The sequence below is a fragment of the Echeneis naucrates genome, chromosome 5, assembly GCF_900963305.1.
Source record: "Echeneis naucrates chromosome 5, fEcheNa1.1, whole genome shotgun sequence".
Taxonomy (NCBI): domain Eukaryota; kingdom Metazoa; phylum Chordata; class Actinopteri; order Carangiformes; family Echeneidae; genus Echeneis; species Echeneis naucrates.
In genome coordinates, this window is record NC_042515.1 from 18,248,602 (window position 1) to 18,264,675 (window position 16,074).

Genomic DNA, 16,074 nt, shown 5'->3' on the forward strand with positions numbered 1-16,074 from the left:
TGGATCAGAGGAAACCTGCCATGCAGGTTTTTGCAGATGATAAATTCCCTTTGATAATATATATATATATTTTTTTTATCAACATTTGCATTATGAGAAGTTGTATATATTAAACAAATCGGATGACATGTGGCCAAGAAAGAAAAATACATTTTTTATATGACTTGTTGAATGCGATAGCAATCTAATGATTTTTTTCCTAATGGAGGGTATAAACAGTGAGAACATTTGACTGCTGAGCTCAGAGGCTTGTTTACAAACTAGAAGAGGAAGAAAAAGAAGAGGTTGGACATCTTCATATGGCTTTTTGGCCTTTCGCTGTGGAAGAACTTTGAAAATGTTAAGAGCGTTTTGACTTTTATCCTCTTCAGTTGGGATGTACTCTCAGAGGAACCCAAGCACCAGCACTTCCTGACAACAACCATTAACTTGATTTGAAAGTTTGGGCTGATGACTGGGTTTTCATCTGCACACAGCTGCTGTGTGATGTTCATGCACAAACACTCCTCCAGACCCTTTTGTTTTTTCAGCTGGCTGCGTTTGATAACAGTAAGCTGTCATATCCAAATAATAGGATGGTTTATTATCAGAAGCAAATTATATCCAAGAGGCTACTGAGGGCTAATACGAGCCGTTCTTCCTTTTATTCAGCTTTAAATAGCCTGTACAGCTCATTAACTGTCAGAGAAAACAGCCCTCTGTGGGAATTAAATGTAACCTCCACAGATGTAAAAGAATGCAACTCAGATCATTCATTTGATGCTTTTGTTGTTCTTTCAGATGGCAGAAATGGTTTACAGCACAATTTCCAGTATAATGTATCCCAATCCGTGATTTAGGCCGTTCATACCATTAACAAAAGGGTTAAAGTAGCAACACAAACGGGCTCAAACAGGTCAATTTTACAAGGAACACAGTCTATGAGATGTGTGGCTAGCCTTGCCCTGCACTGGATGCTGTCAACACACCTCTACCAATGTTCTGCTTGGCACACCAAATTGAAGTCATAGGAAGTCAGACTGATCCATAGACATAGTCTAGATAATTGATATTCTCTAATGATATTATTGAAAATGTGTAAGAATAGTAATGGTCTTCATCTTCTTACCTTGTTGTTCGATTGTGTTTAAAAATATCTTTCCATGTAATTCATACTTATAAATGAGCAAGGTAATCGATCAGAGGAAAGCAAAGGCGGTAATATTCTATAGGATGGTGTGGTAGACCTGTTACCACGTTGGTTACAAATGATGCTCTCTCCTACACACTCACACACACACCCACACACCACAAATCACTGCAACCTCCATCTGTCCCCTCAACTCGCAGCTGGAGAAGGTTGGTGAGTCTCAAAGCAGCTTTTTCTCGCATATTTTATGCAGCAGGGGTTCAAGCAAGAATGCCTATTGACTCATACCTGATGGAATACGGATGGAAATGTCAGTGTCTGCTGCATTCTGAACAGTAGGATTTGTCAAGCCACAACAAGAGGGAAGAGCCTTCAGAAATCTGTCTATCATGTATGTTTTTTTTTTTAAGAATAACACAAAGAGAGCCATACCTGTGTCGTCTCATTAAGAGACTATTGACAAGTTTTATTTTCACAGTTTTCTCCTGTTTTTCCCGAAGGTCATACATGCTGGCCATTATCCTCTAACAAGGATGCCCCTTTGTCTCTGCTCACAGCAATCGATTTTTTTGATTTGTTTAGTTTCAGCACATCGAAAATGTCACACCATTAAACAGCTTTGCAGCTAACTAATTTCAGGGTGGAAAAAGTGCAGGTGCACTGAGCTGCACAGTAGTGTCAGTGTCTGGAATGCTTTTTTGTAATTGTTTAGACATTTATCTTTCTTTTTCTTTGTGTTTTTGTTTTCTTTTCACGGAATCGTTTGTGTGCTCTCTTACAGACCTACAAATTGTCAAATGTCAACTTCAGCATTAAACAGATGCCACAAATTATAAATTAGAATAGAGAAAATGTGATTTGTGAAGACAGTCAGTGGTGTATATGACTTGGCATTTTGTGTGTGTCTATTAACAGCTGCTCATGTTGTTCTGATATAAACTCTCCAGAAGAAAAATCAGCAAGTAGCAGAGAGACTAAGCTGAACTGCTGGGATTTTTTCATTTTACATTCACAGTGCTGACTGACTGAGCATACGAAGACCTTATGAACTGTCAGGAAGCTCTTTGGATGGAATGATCTATACAAACTTTGTCTTACGAAAACATGAAACGTTGAAAGTTAAATGTGTGGAAAGAGCCAGTCGCTAATCCTGAAACCACAATCTCTGGTTGTTTTACAAATTTCTTCCCCATTCCTTCGAGACCTCAGAAGGTCTTTCCAAACTATCACTGCTGAACAAGATTGAAACAACATTTTAGAATTAGTTTTGTTACACCAAAATCAAACGAACTAATGGACTATTAAATTGGCCAAATCTTGGGACATAAGCTTATTGTGAAAGTTCATTGTCACTGTCGGGTCGATTGTTACTTTTCACATTCGATCTGCTTATGAACTGTTTGAACATCAACTAATTTGGAGTCAACATCTGCTTTTTGCAGGTTTGGAAACATTGATTTCTAATTGCACTTGGGATCACTGAACCAGAGAAGCTGCTGCCTTTATAACAATACCCCCCCCATGTCAAAAGGACACATCATGTGGCTGTGCTTGAAGTATTACCTAACATCATCCTCTAGGGAGAACAAACGAAATGTTTCCTCTTTATGTAGCTTGTCAGCTCAGACTGCAGCTCAGATCGAAGCTGTGTGATTCTGTTTTGTTTTTTTGTTTTGTTTTTTTTTTGCTTTGGGTGGCGTGTTGTGACTCATAGTCTGTCTCTCTTGTTTTCTCTGTCAGGTGGCATCCCCTTCATCCTGACCGGTGAACTGTTTGAACAGTCTTACCGACCTGCCGCCTTCATGATTGCCGGCACTGTGAATTGGCTGTCCAACTTTGCTGTGGGCCTCCTGTTCCCATTCATTCAAGTGAGTTACATCATTTCAGTGTGTGCATTTGTTCTCATTAAATTAGGGATCTGGTTTTTATGTACCTGCGTAAGCCACAACATCTGAAGAGACGCTTCAAACGGAGAAGTGACACTTTTCTGAAATCAAGTATTGGGCACAAAGAGTAAGTTGGACTTCAGAGGTTTGTTTCCAGTTTTAAAACTTGACTGTTATAGTCCACGTGGCTCCACATTACTGCCACCTCTCATTTTACCTGCTCTGTTTCTTCCCCTCTGTGCCTGTCTCTTTCTCCGGCTTCACAGATTCATTTTATTTTTCTTTCTTTTATTCTTACTTACATGCTTGTGTTCCTTACTTCAACTTCAATGTTTTATTTTTTTACTTTATAGAGTCTGTACTGGAGTGCCCTCCCAGGAGTATATTGTGTTAAGAATTGGGTTTAATGCTTTTAGACGATATTTCCTGGCTTTCTTGGCCACTTGACAGGTTGGCTGTGTCCAAGTTCAAGTTTAGTTTTTTGTCTTGTTTTATGTTGCGTTTCATGAATCCCATGACTGGGCTTTATTGTAGCTCAAGATCTTTACCCATATACTCAATTTAACCAACACCAAATAACACCACACAGCCTTTCTTTGGTCTATCTCCAATGCAATCATAAACTGTACGCTGTCACTTTGGCAGTGCCGGGGGGACTGGCCTTTGTTTTGTTCCTGCATTTACTGTAGCTCTGTCAAACGTGGCTGGAAGCAGGTCAGATTTACCTGGATAGGAGGTCTGCCTCTGTGTTTGTGGCTCCTGGGATGTGACAGGAAATGTCCGCAGCTTCTCATTCTAAACCTGGGCGCCGGTTCACACTTATCTATCACATTTAAGCAGCATGTGCTTTAAGCTGCCAAGGTGATCTGTCCTGTTTAGATTCATTTCTTATCACTAATATTATTTTTGGATCTCAATCTGGGAATTCATTTGTATTTTTTAGGAATTAAAACAACGATTTCTTCATGTGGGAAGAAACAACTTCCAGATCTTTTAAAGACACTAATTGCAATTCAATTTACAAAACTTGCTTCTAAGGAGGCCAAACTATAGATTTGGTCGTTCGTTCTTTGTATTGGGATCAATTGAATTGTGCTGGCAGTGAGATTTTACAGCATTGCTCTTAATTGACAAATCTTGTTAAAGATTTATTTTCCATTCATTATTCGTGTTTGTTGTTTTTCCATCCAACTTTTGGCTGCAGTTGCTTAGAGTGGAGTTACTCCCCTCCAACCTGGTGACTACTGGTTACATTCCCGCCAGTTATTTGACATGGGAGTGTTGTCAGGGACTAAAGATTTAAGACTGCATTAAACAGAAAAGTACCGGGAGATCTACTGCTTGAACGTGTTGTATGTACATTCATTTGTTCAAGCCCCACACTTCAGCTTTAAGCTCTCCTCCAGAAGACAAATAAAAACAACTGAACCTTTAAGGGAGCTACTGCAACTTAATTAAACAAACTGTGACTTTGATATTACTTTATAAAAATTCAAAGTGAGGGATTTGCTTGCAACAAACAGGTTTATCTGATCTGCAGTAATAATTAGCAGAGAGCATAATGAGCCTAGTAATGCGCATTTGGTCATATTGAATGTTTTTATTTGGTTGGAGAGGGGGAGTCTTTCTGTTGAAGAAACAATGAGTTTAATAGCTTGCTCTTTATGTAGACTCTGTGCTCACTCTTGCACCTCTCCCCCACTCTTTGATGTCCTCTAGCAATCTTTAATAACCCTGCAGGTGTCCTAAATGAGTCTGTTCTACATCCCGATATCATCATGGGCTGCAATGTACTTTGAAGCTTCATTACTCTTCTGTCAGAGATCTGTTTCATCCCTGAGTGCCAAAGCTTCACATTCATCTTGGCCACTAGGTGATGTGTATGGGCCATATACAGAACCTGTGACAACTGTCCGACGGCAGCGCCCCCCAATGAATCATTGCTGTCATCGTATGCTGTATGTGACATCTTTATGTGCATCTTGACCTACAGTTTCAGCCCAGTCCATATATTACATGAATGCGACTGTTGAGACACACAGAGGTTGCAAAAGGAGATAATCAAAGTGACATTTCAGTTTGGGTCACATGCGAGTTTGGCTCTTCATTTCACTGCCCAAGTACTTGTGAACCACACCGTGCCTCTTCTCAGGCCACCCATCCCTCAAAGTGTCATGTCCTCTTCCTATCAGTTCCTTGGCAGTACTCTCACATCTTCCTCCCAAGGACTTTAGCCAAGTAAGGCACAGAGTAGATCTGGTGCTCTTCTGAGCTTTTTTATATACTCAATCATAAAATCTTATAATCAATATAAAATCTTCACCTGTCACCACCTCCTTGTCTTTGGCCCTTTCTGTCTCTTTCTAATGCATCAATCTACCAAGGTCACGGACAAAAAGTACTTTGCTGTGCAAGCTGGAAGTGTTTAAAATCAAACCTGTTGAACGCAATGAGCTGACATATGGCCATTTTCTGAGCTCTACCTCAGACCTTGGGCATTGATGACTTTGGGGTTGTGAATTTCTCATATCAGAGTGAGGGCTTGTGGTTATATATTTGTTTTCTTGAGTGATGGAACATGAGATTAGTTCTTCTCTAATGAGTAAAGATGGAGCAATAACCAGAAGGCAAGCATTTTAGTATAAAGAAATAAAAGCTCTGTCCGAAAATAAAACAAAACAAACCAAAACAAGCACATTGATTAATAACAATTTATTTTATTTTTTTGTTTAATCCATATACAAAGTAATTATATATATACCAAAATAAATATATATTCCAACTTTTATACCAACTTTTGAGGACTAAGAAAGTGTATCAGTCTCAACCCATTAGGTTTCCCCTGAAGGGCTATTAATCCAAACAGAAGAGTCTTCATCCCAAAAAGCTTTTCTCTCAAAGAGTCAGAATATTAAATGTTTCCATCAAAAATGACACAGATCCCACAGTTTTATATCATGTAACAACACATTTGGCTATCAGGGTTAGGGTCACATCAGGATGGCAGGAATGTCATCCAAATGTGTGACTCTAAGTCTGTCTTGGTTGTTTTCACTTGGCATGACAACATGCTTTACACAACCCTCACAAAATTCAATATATATAGATTTGAAAATGCTTGCTAGCCTGGCAACACTTAGCCCATTACTTCCACCACAATTAATACTTCACACAGCCCCTCAGACTACATAATTGGCTAGTCCTACATTTTCACACACTTGAATTTAATACATTTTCAGCTTTGCACTTATTGACAGAGATGACATTGGTATTGATCTTCACTTCTCATTTAACTTATCCTTTTTCAACACACTAGAACATGATCCACTACAGTAATAGTCTGCCTTTCATTATCTGGGTCATATGTGAGGAAAGCTTGTGACATTTAGAAAAGATAAGGATAGATGTAAGAAGCAGAAGAAATTGGATTTACAGCGTTACACAATCTTAAATATTCATTTTTTTATTTCCTTTTGTGTGAGAAGTAACATCCAAATGTCTGCCTTATAATTGCCCTCTCTGCCAAGGAGATAGGTCAGCTCTGCAGTTTACAGAGGCAGAAATTTTTGCCCTGGGTCATTATGTCCCACTTGTCCCTCATTAGATCCTAATGACATTTGACATTTCAATCTTTGCAAATTGAAAAAAATAAAAAATAAATTTTATATATATATATATATATATATATATATATATATCAGTCCAAATCCACACATAAGAAACCCAACCATGGCCATGTTTGCTGCAGTCCATGGTCTCTTAAATCTTCTGTGTGTTTTGTGTTTTGTTCAGCTGTGTACAAAATGTAATTCACCGTTAATAAAATTACCTGCTGCAGGTTAAGGAGCTCTGCTTAAGCCTTTCTTCTGTCAGTGAGATTTAAATGCTGACAGTTTTTGAACAGTTGTAATGTATAATTCAGTTATTACAGTCTGTCATAGTCATTCTTGCATACCACAACAGAGTACACTGCAGGTGGTAGGGATGATTGCTATGATACTGAATTCATTCCAATAATACAGACATAATTGTGAACAAATTGATGCGTGCCTTCTTACATACCTTATTATAATTCCAATCTCAGGAATATAATTGGAGCAGAATTATTTGCCTAAGTATTTCCTCCTTGAATTGTTCACTCACAGCAACACTGCTGACTAAAAGTAACGGTGGGAAACATTCACATTAATGCTCTAAAGCTCTGAGAGGCAGGGCAGGTGATCCTGTTGAGTCCACACAATAAAACAATATAACAATATCAAAATCTAAGGCCACTGTTGAAAATATTATTTTAGCAATGCTATAATGGCCATAAAGAATTATTTCTCTTTTAGAATACAACCAGAAAATACAGGAAAAGTGTCTGTGAAAAAAGTCCATTACATCAGGTTTGTGCAACACATGCTTGAACATTTCATAACCTTAACCCTTCATCAGGATGCCAAGTTGGCCCTTCTACAGTCTGTTTTGATTCTTGAGTCTTAATTGGGAATGGCCTTTGTAGAAGGGTAGCAAATGAGAAAGGGAGCAGGACAATATGCTGAAAACTCAGAAAGGTTGTACTGCAGATCAGCAGAAAAGAGTCTGATGGAGTGACATGTTCAGGTTTAAAATGTTTGAGTCCAGTCATCAACAATATGTGAGAACGAGAGTTGGAGAGTGATGGAACAATAAGCACTTGCGGCCTTTAGTGAAACATGGTGGAGGGTCTGTCCTGGTTTGAGGCTGCATTTCTGCCAGAGGTGTGATCTTGTCCAAATTGATGAATTTTTGTACAGTACTGTATATGTTTCTGCTTGATAGACAATGATGTAAATGTGTTTAATTAGCTTTTTAGATTTAGGTGTCACACATACGTGTTTAATCATGTTTATCACAAAGGACTATAGACAGTGTGCTGTTCCTTGAATCCCAGGATACATAAATCGATAAATCTGTAGTGTAATTTAAAGAACTCCCACTTTTGGGACTTTTTTTTTTTTTTTATCCTTAGGCTCTCCACATTTTGTGTGGCTTAACTGCATCTTTACTGTTGTACTGAATTGTTCCAGTCCATTGTGCCTAGAAATACTGCAATGTAAGCTTCACAGCAGTGTAACTGACAAATGCATCTGACCTCTAGTCCATGAGGTATTTATCCCCAGCCATTTATCGGGACTTAAGCAAGAGGAATTCAGCTGTAGTTGTACTTTGCTGATGATAAGCAGAGCAATATGAGGATGAGATGTTTCAGGCGTAACTTTGTTCGGTTCTGAAAACAGATGCAAGGATTGATAAATTGAACAAATCACAATACAAACAATAATATGTATAATCTCCTTTACAATGTGACTCCAAGGGATGAGCACTACTGCATGTGAATGCTACATACAGAATACCAGCATGCATTACATTAGTTACCCTTCCATGAGGTACTGATGGGCCGCACGATGACATAGTGGTTTGCGCCGGTTGTAGGTTCTATTCCCGGCCTGGGGCCTTTCTGTGGGCAGTTTCCATGTTCTCCCTGTGCCTGTGTGGGTTTCCTCCCATCATCCAAAGACATCATGTTTGGATTAACTGGTAACCTGTCCAGAGTGGACCCCGCCCTCACCCAGCACCCAGCGACCCAGAAACAGATAAGCGGTTGAAGATGAATGAAAGAATGAACTACAGATGCAGTAGAAAGAAACTGCCTAGCCAAACAAAATCTCTGGCAAAAGGGATTTGAAACGAGGGAATGCTGCAGACCTGAGAATGAGTTCAAACTCAGCATGTGTATCTTGCATGAATATGATTTCCTTGGAAATATACACATCAAATCAAATCAAATTATATTTATTCATTTAGTGCCAAATCATAACTAAGTTCACATTTAAAATCTAGAGTTTAAAATGTAAAAGGACCCAGCAAATGAAGGGAAGACAAAAAGTTAATGCCATGCAGTAGTGTGATATAAATGTAGATGGATAGGAGAAAAGAGAGAGAGAGGCTGAGCGAGAGCCGTGCTCAGTGCATGCAGCGGTGCAGGCCTATAGCAGCTTAACTAATGGTGACCTAAGGGACAGTTCAGGGGCAACAGAATCAGCCCTAACTATAAGCTTTGCCAAAGATACACACAAGTTTCTCTTACTATAACCTGAAGGACAGGCAGCGTTAAAGAAAGGTCAGTCCAGAAGTGTGATCTCAGAGTGGAACTTGTCTTGCGGCAAGCTGGACGTTGTAGTGATGTAGGCTGACCTTCCGTCAAATGCTTTTCCTGCAACCCCTGCAGATGAGCCTAATTTTGTCCTTTCAGTCAGCTGCACCAATGTGTCATGTGTTGGGGCAAAGTCTGAACTGAGAACTAAAATAGATGAGAAGGATGCATCGAACGCTCTTAGAGGAGGAAGTTGCTGTTCTCCCCAGATGAGTCGTCTTCTTTTTCTTAACTTTAGATTTATTAAGCTTAAGAGGAAACACAATCAGGGAACAAAACTAAACCAAAAGAACAGATAGCTCAACAGTTCATACTCCTCCTCTCAGGCTGTATGTTCTTGGTTATCTCTTTATTTTCACAGGAGGTTTTGGTGTGTGGTTATCGTGAAAACAACTCGCACCCAGATACTGTACAACATATATTAGTCACAAAGGTGCCCTCTAGAGTTTTTGGCTTCCGATGATTTTGTACAGCAACATTGTGATGAGAACATATGGCTTGAATCTGATATATTCAGCCACAAGCATGAGCGTGAGGTGACTCCATTTGTGTGTCAAGAAAAGGAAGACTCCTGTGTTGAGTGTGAATTTCAGTTATCTCACTGTGCTATCCACTTCAAAGCCAGAGAATTATCATGTGATGTTGAAAGTAAGCAATTTGAACAATCAATCATTGACAGTTGCCTGAAAGTGTAATTGTAAGTTTTATCTCTTTCTCCCATCCCAACTCATGACATAAATATTTTTTTTTATTTTTAATTTTTTTCTTAAAGGTTTGATTCAGATGAATTCAGAATATTTTGAGACATTTTCCTCTCTGACGGCAAATAGTTGCCTTTTGGTGCTTAATACTTGCTCACGATATAAAAAGGAAGTTTATAAATGTGTTGGCATAATAAAAACACTTTTGTGGAAGTGACTGAATGTCTTGCACTCCACTGATTTCACAAGGCAGAAATACCAGTGTTCATTAATTTTAATGATCAGAAGCACAGGAGTGTTTTTGTCAGGAAAGTGAAAGAACTCCAGTGAAATGCAGAGGCTAATCTAAAGCATATAAGCATATCCACCGGACTCCAATTATAAACCCAGGCATTGTCTTGCTTCAGTGTTGTCCCACTTTAATATGTGTGATGTTAAATAGTGAACTCAGTGAGTCTACATCCTGTGTGGCGCACAGACAGGACAAGAGGGAGGGGGTGTACACAGCTCCTTTGGGATTAGCGTCAAGCAATAGAAGTGGTGTTGAATGTGTAATTACACAGACAATAGAAGATTTCAGTAAAAAGGTTGAGACTGCACCATGAGACCAGCAGGATTGTATTGAGGTCAGTGGACCAAAGCACCCTTGGGAGAGACAGAGAACAACAAAGGTTCAGTTTCTTGGTCAGCGCTTGCCAGAAATATTGCAGTGATGATTTTGTTTGCTGGGGGCATGCTGGACTTATCCGCTCTGAAGCGCACACAGGGCATCCGGATCACAGGCATGACTCACCAGGTACTGACTGGCACCTGAAAACAGCTCTGACCCCCCCCAGTTTCTGAAAACACCCCGCTGCACTGTCACATCCTTTTACCTCCACGACAGGCCGCGGCAGAGGCACGTTACTGACCGGGTCACTGTTTGTATGAGAATTGCATGAAATTCTTTATTTTGTGTAATAATTGAAGATCAAGTGAATAACGTGTAAAGTCTCTATTTGGAACAATTTGTAGAAAGTCACTGATTTATCAGTGAGACAGTTCCTTAATTTAACTGGTGCAAAAGAAAAGTGCAAAAGAAAAATTGTGTTTAATTGATGTTTTTATCTTTCAACTCTGCCCGTACAAAAGTTTGCATTGTCACACCGAAAAAGTTGCAAAAAAATCCCTCTGTCTTCACTCAAGAAAACAAAAAAGAAATACTGTTTTGTTTTGGTTTTTTTTATTAAGATAAATGAATTACAGACATACTAAGAACTTTCCTATAAAGGAATGGAAACAAACTGACTTCAGGTTGAGAGAGGCGAAAGCACCAGTGTGGCAGTCATATCCACTATAAATATATATATAGCTTCTCGGCACAGTAGCCTTTTATATTTTCTCATGACCACATTTAACTGAGCCCATTTACTGCACCTGCTGTTGGGGCACATAATTGTGTCATACAGCTGTGCCGACAAGAAAAAAGCACCATCAGTTCATTTTCAGTTGGCACACTGTCTTCCAGCCTCTTGCAGCTTTCAGTTATCTCACCCTTCCCACAGAGATTTGGTACTTTGTCTGGCCTTTTTCTATCTTATCCTGCCTCTTTGCATGGCAAATCCCCATGCATTTTGGGAGAGATAGGGAGAAACAATGAAAAAAGGGTGATTGTTGCTCACAGTCTTTGTGCTACAATAACACAAACTTATTACAGTTCTTCTTTAAGACTGAACTGCCTTTCACATGGCATGGCGGACTTCTGATGTTACCTGAGAGATGTGAATAGCGATGGTCCAGTCCAAGTGATATATACTTTATTAGACTTTACTTCATAACCAATACAGGTATCAGCCATGGAAACTAAAAGGGATGCATGAAAGGATCATCTACACTTTTATCATGTCTGACAGTTGGAAAAACACATGCAAGTGGAATTGTTGTATTTTTTGTCGCTTCCTTGAAAAAGTTGAAAAGCTGTATCTGCAAGCTGTACTACAAAGCAGTCTCACCACGTGCTCCACTTAAGTTGCTCTGCTTGAGCTTTTGAGTGGATAAAATACTTTCCGATCTCGATGTTTTCAAGCAACAAAGACAGAAATGTGTAAAAATGTTTTGCGATTTCACTTCAGATGAACAAATAAAAAAGTCTACAGCTTTAAAGGTCGGGAATTTGCTCTCAGTTTCAGATGATGCCATTTCACTGTCTAGCTGCTTTAGGGGTGTTCCATGACTTGTTAGTGTTTAATTGGCTTTTCCAAACACTGAACCACACAGAGTTGGGACATGGGTTATTTATGAACAATCAAACCTGGCCACGTTCATTACTATGCTGTGGGTTTGTATGAGTTTGGATGAGTTGCAAATGAGTGAGGATTATCTGAGCTTTGATCCACCGCTCTGATGTAAAATGACTGTTTACCTTCCTGCTGTTGTGCCCCCAGGGTGCCACAGCACTGATATGTGGCAATCAATAAAACCTCTAAACTGCCGGTTGTGGCCAGTCAGTTCATGTGTAATCTCATGTACGTTGCAGACACACAAAAGTAAATAATCGCCTACAGTACCACCACGGCTCGCACCCTTACCAAGCAAGTGTTGCTGTGAAGACCCAATTAATTTGCCCAGCAGCCACAGATAATCACTGAACCAGAACATTTCTCCATCAGATTTCTGTCCTTAGTTACTGCTTAAACATTCTTTTCTATCCTGTCCTGTCCGATTGCACCTCATACCTGAATCACTGCGTCAGAGGCATGTCATGGGCTATCACAGACTGTCCCTTCCTTCACTTTTCAGTCCCATCCCTTTTTGCTGCCCTGTGCTGTCCTCCTCGGTGCTGTCTTGCATTGGCCTGTCCAATCCTTTCTTGCCTTTCATTGTTCTTTCCTCAACAATCTTAGTCTCTCCTGTCCTGCTGTGTTTTCTTCTGTTCTTTCCTAGCCTTTTCCTGCACTAGTCTGGTCCCTCCCATCTTGTCTTGCATTGTTCTATCGTCAATTGTCCTATCCCATCCTAGACTATCTTGTCTTGTACTATCCAATCAAATTCTATCTTATCCAGTTAATTCCTGTCCAGTCTTGTTCCATCCCGCCCCAGCTTGTCCTGCTTTATCCTGGGTCCATCCTCTTCTGTCCTGTCCCATCTTGTGCTGGCCCATCCAGTCCCCATCACCGCAACTGCCCGCTCCTCTCTCACTTTGGGTGCAACATGTGTCTGACTGTGAGCTTTGAAGACATGAGTCATACATGTAAATGTTTGTGTCTACAGCCACGATAGATTCTGCGTGTGTATGTCTAATAGTTTGCATGTGTGTGTGTGTGTATGTGAAACTGAACTCAGCTGAGCCACCTCAGCAGATCAAAGGCTTATCCCAGTGTCAAATATGGGACTATCTCATTCTCATCAATCCAAAGTGCTTGCAAAAATTTGATTAATGACAGACAGAGTGGAGTCAGAAATGTCCAGCTCGTACCGTGACTCATCTCCTATGACAACTGGGAGTAAAAGGCAATGTTTTGTGAGCAACTTGCTAACTTTGCAGATGAGCATTACATCACAGAGGCGACATGGAAACTGGGTCAGGCCCCTTTGCACAACGCTCTGTTTTTTCTTTTTTTTTTTTTGCGCTATTATGAAATACACTAAACAGAAGAAAACAGTGCCAGGCTAACAGCAGTGGTGATATAACCACCCAAACCAAAGCAGTAAGTAGTTCGTCACTGAGGTCATGACTCATTGGACGTTCCATTTCTAGAAACAGGTACATAGCGCTGCATTTGAATCCTGTGCCCTCATGAGCGAAGGATTATAGCTCAGTGACAAAATGCTGAGGGTCATTCAAGTTTCTCTGCCCCACTCAAAATATTCTCAAACTCTTCCTCTTTCTCTCTCCCACTCTCTCTCCTTCTCCCACCAAAAACACGCACATACACACACAACACATGCACACTGAAACCCTCCCTCCATCTCTAAATCTCCCTCTGGGTGATCAGTCAGTGTGTATTTTTAAATCTGTCACTAATCTCTATTATGGGCATAACACACTGGATGAGTTTAGCGCTCATACTTTGGGAGCTACGAGCTACATAGTTGAATGCACAAGGGCACAAATACAAATAAATGCTGTTCTGAAATCCAAAATGTAAAATTAGTAAGTTCCCTTATCACCTTTTCTGTGGAATATCAAGGGGATATTGCGACATTTTCAGCATAACACACGCAGATGACAAAACAGATGCCACAGACAAAGTCTTAGTGGAGCTGGCAAGAGTTTAGGCTGAAAAATGGCAGGATTTGATTCTGCAGAACACTAATCATCAAATGGCATCATGTTTGATACAGTAATAATGAAACTGTCTTGGCAATCAATTCAAGACAAAGTTTAAAAAGAAATAAAAAATCTAACTTTTGTTTCTTTTGTCTTTGTGTAGGAGATGCTGCAGACCTTTGCCTTCCTGGTTTTCATGGTGGTCTGCACTTTTGGATCTATCTACCTCTTTTTTGTCCTCCCTGAAACCAAAGGAAGAACTTTTTTGGACATTAGCCAAAGCTTTGCTAAAATCAACAAAATCCCTGTCTCATCCCCGGGCCAAGAAATGGAGCTGGTTCTGTCTGAAAAGTGGGAAAAAGCCCAAGATGTTGTTAAGATGGAGAGCTCCTTTTAATGGACCAAACTACAGTAGCAGGGTTGGACTATAAACTATTTTTTTATCTCTGTGATTATGACTGAAATCCATGGTTCATTTTTCAATGCATTTTTGATATTTTGTATATTTGTTTTGTAAGTTGAATGTCAGGAGGAACTTCAGTTCAGAGTAATTATTTGTATATGTCTCTTATTAGAATGGAACCAACCATTTCAAATTCACGTTCTCATTACCTGTCAATATTAGGTGTAAATTGGTTTGGTTTCAAAAAAACAGTAAACGCTACAGTCACAGAGTCAGTGTGCCGAAAGAAGGTAAACTGCTCCATCAATCTCATTCTCATCAATCCACAGTGCTTGCAAAAATTCAATTAATGACAGAGTGGTTTCAGAAATTTCCTGAAATGTAAAGTTCAATTAATCAATTTGCTATTCAAAAATATTAAAATAGTAACTTTAATTGACCTCACTGTCCTTGTTTTAAGGCAAAATAGAGGACATGATTGTAAGTCGCACACCAAACGTGGTGTGTTTAGTGTGACAGGGGGCAGATACGTGTCCAAGGAGAGGCACATTTCACAGCACTATGATCCAAATGCTGATTTCATGGTTAACTTCATTACATAGACAGAGACAACAAGAGATTGAACCCAAATAACAGCGTAAAGCCAAAGGAGACAATCTTTTGGAGCCTCTCCAATTTTGAAAAGGAGCCAAAGCTGCTTCCCACCGGATAGGAGCTGAACAGAGATATACAAGCGTGGCATTGGCAACCAGTCAGAGTTTGCTCCACAGTTTGATGTACTCAACATTTGAGGGTCCACTGCCTAAAGGGCCAGCCTTCCACCTTCTAGTGTATACTGACACAAAGGCAGATACAAAGGTGGGTGTGTGCTGTGCTATGATAAGTAGCGGTGTGTCACTGGAGAAGAGAGAAATCTCAATGTGCCATCACTTTCAGTTTAATTCCTGATCATATCTTGAGACTCAACAGCCCATATTACGTTTATCCAAGGGTTGTCTCTCATAGCTCAGCTCCAGAATGGTTCTCTTTTCAGCAGCGTTAGTTAGTGAGGAATGTTTACAGAGAGGTTTGCTGATGATTGCTCCAGTGGGAATATGTATATAACCTCATATCTACTAAGACATAAATACCTCTCTACCATTCAATAGGGTGCTCTTCCTACTAATACTGTTTGATAAATTGGTATTTGTTCAACATATTGAGTATACTTTAATTAATTAGTTTAATTAATTTCCGTTTACGCAGAGTAAGATGGTAAAGTTGTGTAGAGGTGGGTGTTCAGCTTCCATTCACTCAAAGGTAGCCTCACTCAAAAGAGAAAGAAATAAAAGCGAAATACATATTCAAATGTATACTGGGATTGAGTATGTAAGTGGTGTGACACATTTTTTTAAATTAATTATTCATTTATTTAACCCTTTTTAAAAGCGTATGGTTAAAAAAAAGGAAGCTCCTCCAACATTTTAATATCCTTGTGCTTGTACTAATTTGTTAAAATATACTTTCACATCTGTTTTAAGCAAAAGCA

The 16,074-nt window shown here is 39.6% G+C and overlaps 1 protein-coding gene across 1 annotated transcript in view; it reads left to right on the plus strand.

The window, feature by feature from the left end:
- Positions 1-14,540, plus strand: part of slc2a9l2 (solute carrier family 2 member 9, like 2) — a 67,652-nt gene extending 53,112 nt beyond the window's left edge. The window contains exons 11-12 of the mRNA XM_029502312.1: positions 2,870-2,997; positions 14,307-14,540. Coding sequence (XP_029358172.1) covers positions 2,870-2,997; positions 14,307-14,540 — 362 coding nt within the window. The remainder of the gene's footprint in view (positions 1-2,869; positions 2,998-14,306) is intronic.
- The last annotated feature ends 1,534 nt before the right edge of the window (positions 14,541-16,074 follow it).